The 12,511-nt window shown below is 51.2% G+C and overlaps 1 protein-coding gene across 13 annotated transcripts in view; it reads right to left on the reverse strand.

Moving 5' to 3' along the window:
- Positions 1 to 12,511, reverse strand: part of NIN (ninein) — a 118,442-nt gene that overhangs the window by 76,614 nt on the left and 29,317 nt on the right. For all 13 annotated transcript variants that reach the window (XM_064143085.1, XM_064143178.1, XM_064143112.1 and 10 more), the window contains one exon: positions 4,909 to 5,078. In XM_064143085.1, coding sequence (XP_063999155.1) covers positions 4,909 to 5,078 — 170 coding nt within the window. The remainder of the gene's footprint in view (positions 1 to 4,908; positions 5,079 to 12,511) is intronic.

Here is a 12,511-nt window from a genome sequence, read left to right on the forward strand (position 1 = left end):
GGCCGGGCGGCAGATGGCCCCGGGGCTTTCAATGGCTCGCATCGGCTCAGCATCTGCAGCTTGTGCCGTTTGCTCCTGCTGGCCTCTCCCCATAATAAGGCAGCAACCTCTTCCCCCGCTGCCATCTGCCTCAGCGAGACAGACCTTTGTTCTCCGGCAGAATATATTGCTAATTAAAACGGCGATCGAGAGCACAGGCGGAGCCCTGCCCGGCTTGGCACGCAGCGAGGTGAGCCTTCGTGCCAGCGCCGAGGGACCCCATTGCATACAGCCACCGAATGCTTTGCCTTGGAAGGGACATTCAGGATCATCCTGCTCCAAGCCCCCTGCCACGGGCAGCGACACCTTCCACGAGCCCAGGCTGCTCAAGGTCCCACCCAACCTGGCGCTGAACGCCTCCAGGGCAGGGAGGGGGCATCCGTGACCTCCCTGGGCTACCTGTTCCAGTGTCTCGCCACCGTTCTTCCTAATCTCCAGTCTGAATCTCCCCTCCCCAACTTTCAATCCATTCCCTCCCATCCCATCGCTACAAACCCTTGTGAAAAGTCCCTCCCCCGCTTTCTTGTAGGCACCCCTCGGGTACTAAAAGGCTGCTCTAAGGTGTCCCTGGAGCCTTCTCTCCCCCTTGCTGAACAACTCTTCTCGGCCTGTCTCCATAGGGGAGTTGCTGCAGCCCTCTAATCAGCTCTGTGGCCTGCTCTGGACCCACTCCAGCAGTTCAAAGCTCCTTCTTATGCTGGGGACAGCATTTCTTATTCCCTCCCATGCTTGCCCGGAGATCATTTCCCTGGTTTCAGCACTCAGAGCAGAGAGCCTTGAAGGACAGAAGATATCCACACTTCGCTTTGCCAGCTGCCTTCAGCTGCAGAGCACCAAACGAACCCAGGCACCAAAGGCTGCTACTGCCCTATCACCAGGTCGGCGTTGGTACCACAAGAGGAGCACCAAATACACTTCCCAACTCCAACCCTGCACCACAAAGCCAAAAGCGAACAAAAGCAAGGTCAGAGCACTTCCAAGACACCATTTAGCCATCTCTCAGCCACCCCAGGTAAATAAGCTCAAGTGGCAGCTGGGGCAGGAGACGTGCAGCTGTAACCACCACAAGCTTTCAGGCTGCATTTTTAAGTGCTTCTTGCTAATGGAACTGCAGCCATGTCTATAATGCCACAAGGACCATTTGTTTCTCATCATCCATCAGCCAAGTAGCTTCCACGAGGAACTTAAGGAAAAATGTCTTTCATTTGAGGGTGATGGAGCACTGGAACAGGCTGCCCTGAGGGAGTTTGTAAAGTCTTCTTCTCTGGATGCATTCCTGTGCAACTTGATCTAGGAGTACTTGCATTAGCAGGGGGTTGGACTAGATGATCTCTAGAGGTCCTTTCCAAATTCTACTGTTCCCTAGTTCTGTGATGAACCCATGAGGGTCAGAGGGAATCTCAGGATTCCTACACCACCCTTCTGCTCTCAGCAGAGTCAATGCTGAGTTCAGGCCCAGCTGCTCATGACTTTGTCCAGTGGCATATAGAAAGCCACCAGGGATGGAGGTCATGGAGCTTCTACTGGCAGCTGATTCCATGCACAGACCAACCCTCCAGCCTCTCCTCTTGTGTTTACAAAGGGAAGGAAGCCTCTCAGACAGAGCCTGAGCCCTTTTAATTGGCACTGGTTGAAAGAAAGCACCAATTAAGCCATGCTGCCCCAGTTCTCAGGCCAGCAAAACAACTCTGGGCTGCAGACAGGCTTGTGGGGCAGCGTGTTTCCACACACAGCAGGAGAAAACTGGGCAAAGGCTGTTCTGCTGTGCCAAGCCTTGAGAAGTCAGTGCTTCAGGAGACTCCTGATGAGCATTTTTGTTCCCTCCCCACCCAATACCTCCAAGCAACTAATTTCTGAGCATACCAAGGGTATCTTTTTTAGGGCCATAAAAGTGATGCTGATGAAGATGAGAAAGTAAATAAATGGAGATTTCACAAATTAGACCTGAGTTTTGCTCAGGATGGAAGAGGATTAATCATCTCACTCGCTCCAAAAGGTGCAACAAGAGATCTCATACAGGAGTCAGGAGCACAATGTGATTACTACCAGTCAGGTTCATTAACTGACCTCATTAATTAAGCAACCTTCTCATCACAGAATCATTGGAAAAGACCTTCAAGGTTGCCGAGTCCAACCATTAACCTCTCTCTACCAAGTCCACCACTAAGCCTCATTCCCAGGCACCACATCTATAAGGCTTCTAGACACCTCCAGAAGCAGCAACTCCACCACCTCCCTGGTGACTCTTCCATTCTGGAGAAGCAAGAGGAGACTGTGCACCAGCATGAAGAGAGTCACTAATTTTGGTCACAAAAACAGAATACAAAACATCTGGAGGTGGTGATGGGACACTGGAACAGGTTATCTGGAGAGGTCATGGATGCCTCCTCCCTGGAGGTGTTCAAGGCCAGCTTGGATGAGGCCTTAAGCAACCTAGTCTAGTGGGAATTGTCCCTGCCTGTGGCAGGGGAGTTGGAACTGGGTGATCCTTGAAGTCCTTTCCAGCCCAAACCATTCTATGAATTTTGGAGCAGGTATAGAATAGAATCATAGAATCAGTCAGGGTTGGAAGGGACCACAAGGAGCATCAACTTCCACCCCCCATGCTTGAGCAGGGACACCCTACCCTAGATCACACTGGCCAGAGCCTCATCCACCCCCCCAGCCATGGGGCCTCAACCACCTCCCTGGGCAACCCATTCCAGCCTCTCACCACTCTCATGCTCAACAACTTCCTCCCCACGGCCACTCTGAATCTCCCCACCTCCAGCTTTGCTCCATTCCCCCTGGCCCTGTCACTCCCTGAGAGCCTCAAAAGTCCCTCCCCAGCTTTTTTGTAGGCCCCCTTCAGATCCTGAAAGGCCACAAGAAGTTCACCTGGGAGCCTCCTCTTCTGCAGCCTGCTCAGCCCCAACTCTTTCAGTCTGTGCTCACAGCAGAGCTGCTGCAGCCCTCTGAGCATTCTCCTGGCCCTTCTCTGGACATGCTCCAGCACATCCACATCCCTCTGGTAATGAGGGCTCCAGACCTGGATGCAGTCTCATATGTATGAAACATGGAGGCTGCCAAGGACTGTGCAGCTCCTGGGATGGTTGGCCTTTTGTTTGGTGCAGAAGCACACAAGCTTTTATGCTGGATAAGAAGTAGAAGACTGAATAACTATTCATCCTGCTGGGGAGCTGTGCTGTTCACCACCCCTCTGGAGCACAGCCAGACTTTTGCAGATGAGCTGATGGATGAGGACGTGCTCCTCCTGCTCCCAGCCCACACTTCGTTAGCCACAGAGGCAGTGGAACAACCCTGGCTTAATTGCTGTCCTGTGCTGCAGCCAGGAGCTGAAGCACCAGGAGCCAGCACCCCCTGCACTGCACGTCACCAGGGTATGTCGCAAGCCAAGCTCCTCCTCAGCTTCCCACGGGATAGAATCTCAGGCTGGACAAAGTGGCACCTGGCATGACTGAGGCCTGGGGAGAGCTGAGGAGAGTGATCCTTGCCCTAGCTGGTAAGACCTCAAGGACATCCAAAGCACTTTAGGGTGGCGTGGGGACCAGCAGAGATCATGGAATCACAGAATGGTTTGGGCTGGAAGGGACCTTTCAAGGGAGCTTTCCAACCCCACCCCGCCCCGGGCCATCTGCAACTAGAGCATGTTGCAGAAAGCACCCAAACTACCTCACCTGGAATGACTCCAGGGATGGGACATCTACCACCCCTCTGGGCAACCTGGGCCAAGGTCCTGCCACCCTCAGTGTCAAAAATTTCTCCCTCCTCTCCAGTTCGAATCTCCCTCTTTTAGTTTAAACCCATCAGCCCTTCTCCTGTCACAACAGGCCCTGCTCAAAGCTCTGTCCATATCTTTCTTATTCACCCCTTTAAGCACTGAAAGGCTGCCAGAAGGTGTCCCGAGGTCACAGAATCATGCAGGTTGGCAAAGCCCCTCAGGATCACCAAGTCTAACCTAGAACTTAAAGATTCACCTTAAACCATAGCCCTAAGCACCACAGCCAAACCACCCTTACACACATCCAGGCTGGGTGACTCCACCACCTCCCTGGGCAGCTCATTCCAGTCCCTGACCACTCTCTCCAGGAAAAAGTTTTTCCTAATGTCCAATCCAAACCTCCAGTCACCTGTGAGGAGAGCCCAGCAGCAGCCTCTCCACAATGTCCCTTCGGGTAGTTGTAGACAGCAATGAGGTCTCCCCTCAGCCTCCTCTTCCTCAAACTTACCATCCTCATCTCCCTTAGTCACTCCTCATACTCTAGGCCCTAAAGATAGTGGTGTGGGAACTGTTGGAGCAAGTCCAGAAGAGGCTACAAAGATGCTCAGAGGGCTGCAGCAGCTCTGCTCTGAGAACAGGCTACCAAGAGTTGGGGCTCTGCAGCCTGGAGAAGAGAAGGCTTCCAGGAGACCTTGGAGTACCCTTCCAGTACCTGAAGTGGACTACAGGAGGGCTGGGGAGGGACTATTGACAAGGTCTTGTAATGACAGGGCGAGGAGGAATGGGTTTAAAGTGGCAGAGGGGAGATTCAAACTGCATGTTAGGGAGAAGTTCTTTCCAGTGAGGGTGGTGAGACCCTGGCACAGGTTGCCCAGGGAGGTTGTGGAGCACAGAAGCACAGAAGGTGATCTTTGATCACCTTCTGTGCTTCTGTGCTCCACAACCTCCCTGGAGGTATTCAAGGCCAGGTTGGATGAGCACCCTTGAGCGACCTGTTCTAGTGGGAGGTGTCCCTGCCTATGGCAGGGGGTTGGAATCAGACGAGCTTTGAGGTCCCTTCCAACCTAAACCGCTCTGTGATTCTTGAGGGGAGCAGGGACGTCTGGGAGTGCCGAGCCCACCTCAGCACTCAGCCCCTTGAGGCTCACCTGCTGGCAGTCAGGGGAAGCAATGTAGGTGGGACAGGCCTCCTCGCTCAGCGGCTCAATGACGGTCACCTCGGCAAAGTCCTCCACCGCCTCCGGGAACTCCGGCAGGGAGCGGCGCCCGTAGCGTTTGCCGCCTCTGATGTACTTGGGCTGTGCTTCTGGGGAAGAGTCTGTGAACAAAGCCAAGAAGGAAGCACATGGGTAACTGTTGGGAAAAACAAATCACTCAGGACCTCTGGAAATTGCATGAATGAAGCTTTATATTTGCAGCTTAGCACAATGCACAAGCAGCTGTTTGCAGTACGTGCAGCTAGAGACAGAAATGTACAGGTTAAAAAGTTATACACAAACACAGCAGCTCTCCCAGAAACCTGAGGCCCCAGGAGGGGCTCCCAACCACCCTTCCGCCTTCTTCCACCCCTCTACCTTACCCCAGACTTTGCCTTATGCTTCAAGGTAGTTTGGAGGGTCAGCCAAAGGGGGTTAAGAAGCAGATGGATTAGTCAGGCAGGTTAGAGAAGTTCAGCCCAAAGGCCAGAGAGACACTCCCTTATCTATGTTTGTATTCTTGTTCTTACACATCTCAGCAAGCCTATGAGTGCAGCAATCACCCTTGTTTCCTTTTCACAGCCTAGCATCTAATTATTCTCGACAAAATATCCCAGCTAGGCTCAAACTAGCACAGTAACATGAGTTGTGCAGATCCAGCTGCCAGGTCAAAGCACACAAGGCTGGTTTGGTTGCACTATTTCAAGCACTGAATTGTCACCACCATTCTCTCTGGGCAAGCACCAGCAGCTGCTCCTTTCCAGGCTGAGGTGGGTTCACAGGATGTCAGGGGTTGGAAGGAACCCAAAGAGATCATCGAGTCCAACCCCACTGCCAGAGCAGGACCACACAATCTAGCTCAGGGCACACGGAACACATCCAGACAGGCCTGGAAAGGCTCCAGAGAAGGAGACTCCACAACCTCTCTGGGCAGCCTGTGCCAGTGCTCTGGGACCCTTACAGGAAAGAAGTTCTCCCTTGTGTTGAGCTGGAACCTCCTGTGCTGCAGCTTCCATCCATTGCTCCTTGTCCTACCCCAGGGAGCAGTGAGCAGAGCCTGTCCCCCTCCTCCTGACCCCCAGCCCTCAGACATTTATAAACATTGATTAAATCCCCTCTCAGTCTTCTCTTCTGCAGACTAAACAGCCCCAGGTCCCTCAGCCTCTCCTCATCAGACAGTGCTCCAGTCCCCTCATCATCTTCAGATCCCACCCTTGGACTCTCTCCAGCAGACCCTGTCCCTCTTTCAACTGGAGAGTCCAAAACTGAAGGCAGTACTCAAGATGAGGTCTCAGCAGGGCAGAGTAGAGGCAGAGGAGAACCTCCATCGTTAGGAACTTCCCTCCCCCAACCACTATTTTGCAATTCACCAGACCAGCTCCTAGGCTGGATGTTAGGAGGAAGCTGTTGCCAGAGAGAGTGATTGGCATTGGAATGGGCTGCCCAGGGAGGTGGTGGAGTCACCGTCCCTGGAGGTGTTCAAGCAAAGCCTGGCTGGGGCACTTAGTGCCATGGTCTGGTTGATTGGCCAGGGCTGGGTGCTAGGTTGGGCTGGATGAGCTTAGAGGTCTCTTCCAGCCTGGTTGACTCTATGAAATGTCTTAAAAGCAAGATGAAGCTATATTTACAGCATAGCAAAACATAAGCAAATATACACAATATTTACAACTATACACAAATTAAAAGTAATACAGAAATCCAAACTCCCTCCTGGACAAAGAAACTGCCCCAAAGGGGCTCAAACCTACATACCCCCCTCCCAACTTTCTCCCTCACTATCTCCCTTCCCAGCCTGACAACAGAACAAGCAGATCGACAAAGCTTATGTGTTAGTTGTTAGTGGAGGGATTAGAGCAGAGATATTAGAGCAGATCAAAGGAGAAATTAATAGGGCAACATCCCAAGAAGCAGTGAAGGAGCATTATTTACATTCCAGATTTTGATCCCTCTCTCAGCAAACCAATGAATGATACAGACATCACCATCATTTTCTCACAGCAAGTGATCCAATTTCTCTCATTAACATCTTTCAGTTACCCTCAAACCAGCACACAGGACCACCACCCTCACCATAGCACTGGGTCTGAGGGGCTAGAATTAGTCCTGCTCCCAGAAAAAAAAAGGTGGAGTCTGGGCTCCATTCTACCATTCCCCAATTCTCAGATCAAATGTAGTCTTTTAATGGGATGAGGGGAAAAAAACCCAACCAGCCAACAACCCTGAACTTGACAACCAAGCCTCAGATGGAAATCTATGAGATAGAATCATAGAATGGTTGGACTTGATCTCAGAGGTCTCTTCCAACCAAACCAATTCTGTGATTCTTTGATTCCATGGACATACTGCATCGTCAGACACCAGTAACAAGGACAATCTCTGCTCCTACCATCCTGTCCCCTTTGCCAAGAACAGAGGTGGCACAAGACACCATGGGTTGCTTGTGTTGCTTCAACAGAGGCAGACTCATCTTCAAGCAGTCATTTTTATGACCTCATGGTGTCTAACATCCATTTATTGCCACTTAAACTGTACAAGGCTGGAGAGAGAAAAAAAAACAGTGCAACATCCAGGCATTTGAAAGGTAAAGAGAGGGGGAAGGTGTCATAGAATCACAGAGTCGTTTGGGTTGGAAGGGACTTTAATGACCACAGAATCAACCAGGTTGGAAGAGACCTCCAAGCTCATCCACTCCAACCTAGCACCCAGCCCTAGCCAATCAACCAGACCATGGCACTAAGTGCCCCAGCCAAGCTTTGCTTCAACACCTCCAGGGACAGCAACTCCACCACCTCCCCGGGCAGCCCATTCCAATGCCAATCACTCTCTCTAGCAACAACTTCTTCGTCCTAACATCCAGCCTAGACCTCCCCTGGCACAACTTGAGACTGTGTCCCCTGGTTCTGTTGCTGGTTGCCTGGCAGAAGAGACCAACCCTACCTGGCTACAGCCTCCCTGCAGGTAGTTGTGTTGCACTAATCTTCATTAGCAACACTGAGCAGGTTTAATTAGGGCCAGCATTGCACTTAGGCAGCTCAGGGCTCCAGACTATGCAGACATCTGGACAACTGCTGCTGCTTCTGTGGATTTAAAATCACAGCTCCATGAAAACACAACTGGGTGAGTGGAAAAAAAAAGAGACCAAACAACTGGGCACGTTTGGAAGTGAACATCTCCTGAGGGAAGGCACCAGCAGCTGATCCTGGCGACGGCAGGTCAGGTCTCAGCTTGTGATGTGAAACTAATGCCAACTGCAAGATCTAAATAACCCTTTGGAGTCATCATCTAATTACAGGGTGTGGGGGGGAGGGGGCTTCTGCTTGCACTCCTCATCACCAGCTTTCCGCAGCAAGCTCCTGCCACTGGGGACTGAATTATCCAGGAATGCTCATGGATGGGGATCAAAAGAAGACAATAAACAAACACACAGATTTTTGGGCCATTTTCCAGTGAGAATTAGAGAATGGTTTGGTTTATAAAAGGGACCTTTAGAGGTCATCTAGTCCAGCCCCCACCCTGTAATAAAAAGGGACACAGGATTACAGATTGCACTGGGTGGGAAGGGGCCCTCAAAGGCCATCTTGTCCAATCCCTCTACATTGGGCAAGGATACCTCTGACCAGACCAGGACAGCCTCAACTAGATGAGGTTGCTAAGACACCCATAAAGCCTGACCTTGAGACTCATCCAAGGGCTGGAGCAGGGTGCAAATTAACCAGAGGACCAAATTAACCAGGGATTCAATTAGGAGAAGGGCTCTCTGCCATGCTTTGTTTCAATGTTTGCTAACCTCACCATCAAAACCATCAACTCTCACCACTGAAACCATCCCCCGGCCCCTGCCAGGACTTGAGACTATCTTTGATTTTCTACTGCTTGCAAGGTACTGAGACAACAGCACAAACCCAGCAGCTTTTGAAATATTTATTTGTAGAGCACCCTGGTACAAAATAAATGCAAGAGTGCAGTCCTAATAAGGAGCAGGGGAAGCTGTTCAATCATTGACAAATGGTCTCTAACTCCCTCCTCCTGCCCAAAAGCCTTGGATAATATTCCTTTAGATATGGAAGAAGGCTTCAAGCTTGTTGGGGGGGGGGGGGGGGGAAATAAATTCTGCAACTTAGCTATGCAATGAATTATAAAATACACAGGGCTAGGAGTGCTTTGATTCCTCCAGCCTTGCAATTCCAACCATCCATATTGCAGCTCTAGGGAACAAACCCCAGCGCCCGTGTTTGAACAAGACCTTTTTTCTTTCCTTAAACAAGATTTTTCTGCAGCTGAGACTCACACATGAAAGTTGTGTGATGAAGTGCAAAGATAGAAATGAAAAGGGGGAAAAAAAAAAAAGACATTAAAAAAAACCCCACACCACTCAAAATCACAACCAGACCAGGCTGATTAAGCAAGAGCCTGAGAACAAAAGCAAACCTTATCACTCCTATTAAAGCTTGCCCGGTGGTGAACAATCTCCATCCAGCAGCTCTCTCTGAAATGCTAATATTTGTGGCTACCTCTTCACTCATTTATTCCCCTCCCCACTCCTTTACACACACAGAGAGAAAAAGGCTGGAGTTGTGCTTTTATTTTGGAGAAATTATTTCCCCCCCTCCCCCTTTTCTAAGACAGAAAGGCACCTCCATGCCTCAGCTGTCCCTGGGAAAAGAAGCTGGAATTTAGTAGTTATGAAGCTGTGATTTTCATTTCCTTCTGCATTTCTCGGTGCTCAGAAGAGTTCTTGCCAACCCAGCTCCCTGATACTGCTGCAGGGGAAAGGCAGCTGCTGGGGCTGGGGAACAGGGGCACATCCACCTGCTGGGGCAGTAAGGGGAATTAGGGGCATCTCCCCACCTGTGTGTTTCAAGCATTTAGAGGCTGGCAGATTATTTCTCTCCACTTTGGTCTGAGCACCCGAATAAGCTTGGTTTTTCACTGGAAAAGTTGGGAAGCCTGAGAACATTCCCAAAGAATAAGGTGACTCTTCACAGATGGAGAAGAGCACAAAGGTTTTTGCTTTGCTCTTGACTAACTCCATCTGAAATAGGCTGAGTCATAGAATCAGCCAGGTTGGAAGAGACCTCCAAGCTCATCCAGCCCAACCTAGCACCCAGCCCTAGCCAGTCAACCAAACCATGGCACTAAGTGCCCCATCCAGCCTTTGCTTGAACACCTCCAAGGATGGCAACTCCACCACCTCCCTGGGCAGCCCATTCCAATGCCAATCACTCTCTCTGACAACAACTCCCCCCTAACATCCAGCCTACACCTGCCCTGGCACAACTTGAGACTGTGTCCCCTTGTTCTGTTGCTGGGTGCATGGCAGAAGAGCCCAACCCCACCTGGCTACAGCCTCCCTTCAGGGAGTTGCAGACAGCAATGAGGTCTGCCCTGAGCCTCCTCTTCTCCAAGCTAAATAACCCCAGCTCCCTCAGCCACACCTTATAGGGCTAATCCAGCTACCAAAATTCCATGTCCCAAGTCAGGGTGTTTCCCTTAATCTTACCCTTCTCTTCCAAGCCCTTGTGCACCTTCAAGGTGCACCAGGTGGCTCATGCAGAACAGTCATGGGTACCCCCCATGTTATGGGGCCATGGGTACCATTCATTGTAAGGTATCACATCCTGCAGCCCCCATCCCTGGGAGCTTGGACCTGTCTCTGCTGCTGAAGTCTTCATGGACATCCCGGAACCATGTGCACAGAGAATCCTTCCAGCCAGCCAGTATCCTCTAAAGCTCCTCCATCCTACTGATCTCCCAGCCCAAAGTGCCAGCACAGTAACTGCTGCCCTTATTGGTCCCAGCATCCTGGGTATACAGACTCACAGAGTCATGAAATGGTTTGGGTGGGAGGGACCATTAAAGGTATCTAAGTCCAACCCTGCTGCTGTCAGCAGGGGCATCTACAACTAGAACAGGCTCCTGCTCGACCAAGCTCCCCTTGTATTGAACACCAAGACAAGACTGCTCTTAGACTCACGTTGGATGGAAAAGACCTCCAAGATCATTGAGTCCAAGAGCCACCCCCATGGCCATTAAAACCATGTCCCAAAGTGACATGTCTATATTTTTCTGGGAACACTGCCAGGGATTGGGACTCCACCACCTCCCTGGGCAGCCTCTTCCAGGGCTTGACAACCCTCTTGGGGAAGAAATCATTCTTCATGTCCAACCTAAACCTCCCCTGGTGCAACTTCGGTCCATTTCCTCTTGTTACTTTGGAAAAAGAGACCAAGCCCCATCTCACTCCAGCTCCTTTCAAGGAGTTGTGGAGAGCCAGAAGGTCCTCCCTCAGCCTCCCTTTGTCCAGGCTAAACCACCCCAGCTCCCTCAGCCATGCCTCACAAGACTCATTCTCCAAGCCTGACCTCTGGAATCCCTTTCTGCAGCCAACAGCAAGGCAAAGCATGCACACAGCCCAGACAGCAGCCCTGTGCTGGGCTGCAGCAAGAGCAGTGTGGGCAGCAGGGCAAGGGAGGGCATTCTGCCCCTTGGCTCTGCTCTCCTCACACCCCACCTGCAGTCCTGGGTGCAATTCTGGAGCCCCCAACACAAGAAGGACATGGAACTGTTGGAGCCAGTCTAGAGAAGGCCACAAAGATGCTCAGAGGGCTGCAGCAGCTCTGCTATGAGCACAGACTATGAGAGTTGGGGCTCTGCAGCCTGGAGGAGAAGGATTCACGAAGACCTTGGAATGGCTTTCCAGTATCTGAAAGGGGCTACAGGAGGGCTGGGGAGGGACTATTGACAAGGTCTTGTAATGATAGGATGAGGAGGAATGGGTTGAAAGTGGCAGAGGGGAGATTCAAACTGTATGTTAGGAAGAAGTTGTTTGCAGTGAGGGTGGTGAGACACTGGCACAGGTTGCCCAGGGAGGTGTTCAAGGCCAGGCTGGATGAGGTCTTGAGTGACCTGTTCTAGTGGGAGGTGTCCCTGCCTATGGCGGGGAGTTGGAACTGGCTGAGCTTTGAGGTCCCTTCCAACCTAAACCATTCTGTGATTCTGTAAGATGCTTCTCCTCATAGCTCCTTACTCTTGCGTGGCAAACAAACCACCAAGAAAGGAGAAAAAGAAGGAAAAAGCCACCAATAAACCAAACAGTTAAAAATCAAATAGGCTGGAGACTCCCTGCTTCCTACAGCCCCCGGCAACACGCGGGGTTAGTAAAACAGAGCTGACACCTAATGAGACACCTGAGTCTTATCTGCACCCCCCCCAGGGCTAAGGGGGAAAACAAGCATCTCACCTCTCTGCTTCACTGCCCAGAAGGCATTGTGGACCCTGAAGTGCCCCTAGAAAAACCCATCACACCACTAAATCTGCAATTCACAGATCTCCACTGGTTTAAGTGCTGCAGACAGAAGCCATCCATTGCTTGGCTCATTTCCCCCCACCCCAAGCCCCCCGAAGTCCATCTCAGCACTTAAACGTCTCCACGGTTAGAGATTTACAGTTGACTTTCTGCACCATATAAATCAGTTCCAAATCCTGATTCTCCTTGGAGAGGGAGGTGGGGGCTCCCCTTGCTGGCAAGCAGCATTCTCCTGGGCACAGCATCAAA

This window comes from Pogoniulus pusillus, chromosome 1 (genome assembly GCF_015220805.1).
Source record: "Pogoniulus pusillus isolate bPogPus1 chromosome 1, bPogPus1.pri, whole genome shotgun sequence".
Classification (NCBI taxonomy): domain Eukaryota; kingdom Metazoa; phylum Chordata; class Aves; order Piciformes; family Lybiidae; genus Pogoniulus; species Pogoniulus pusillus.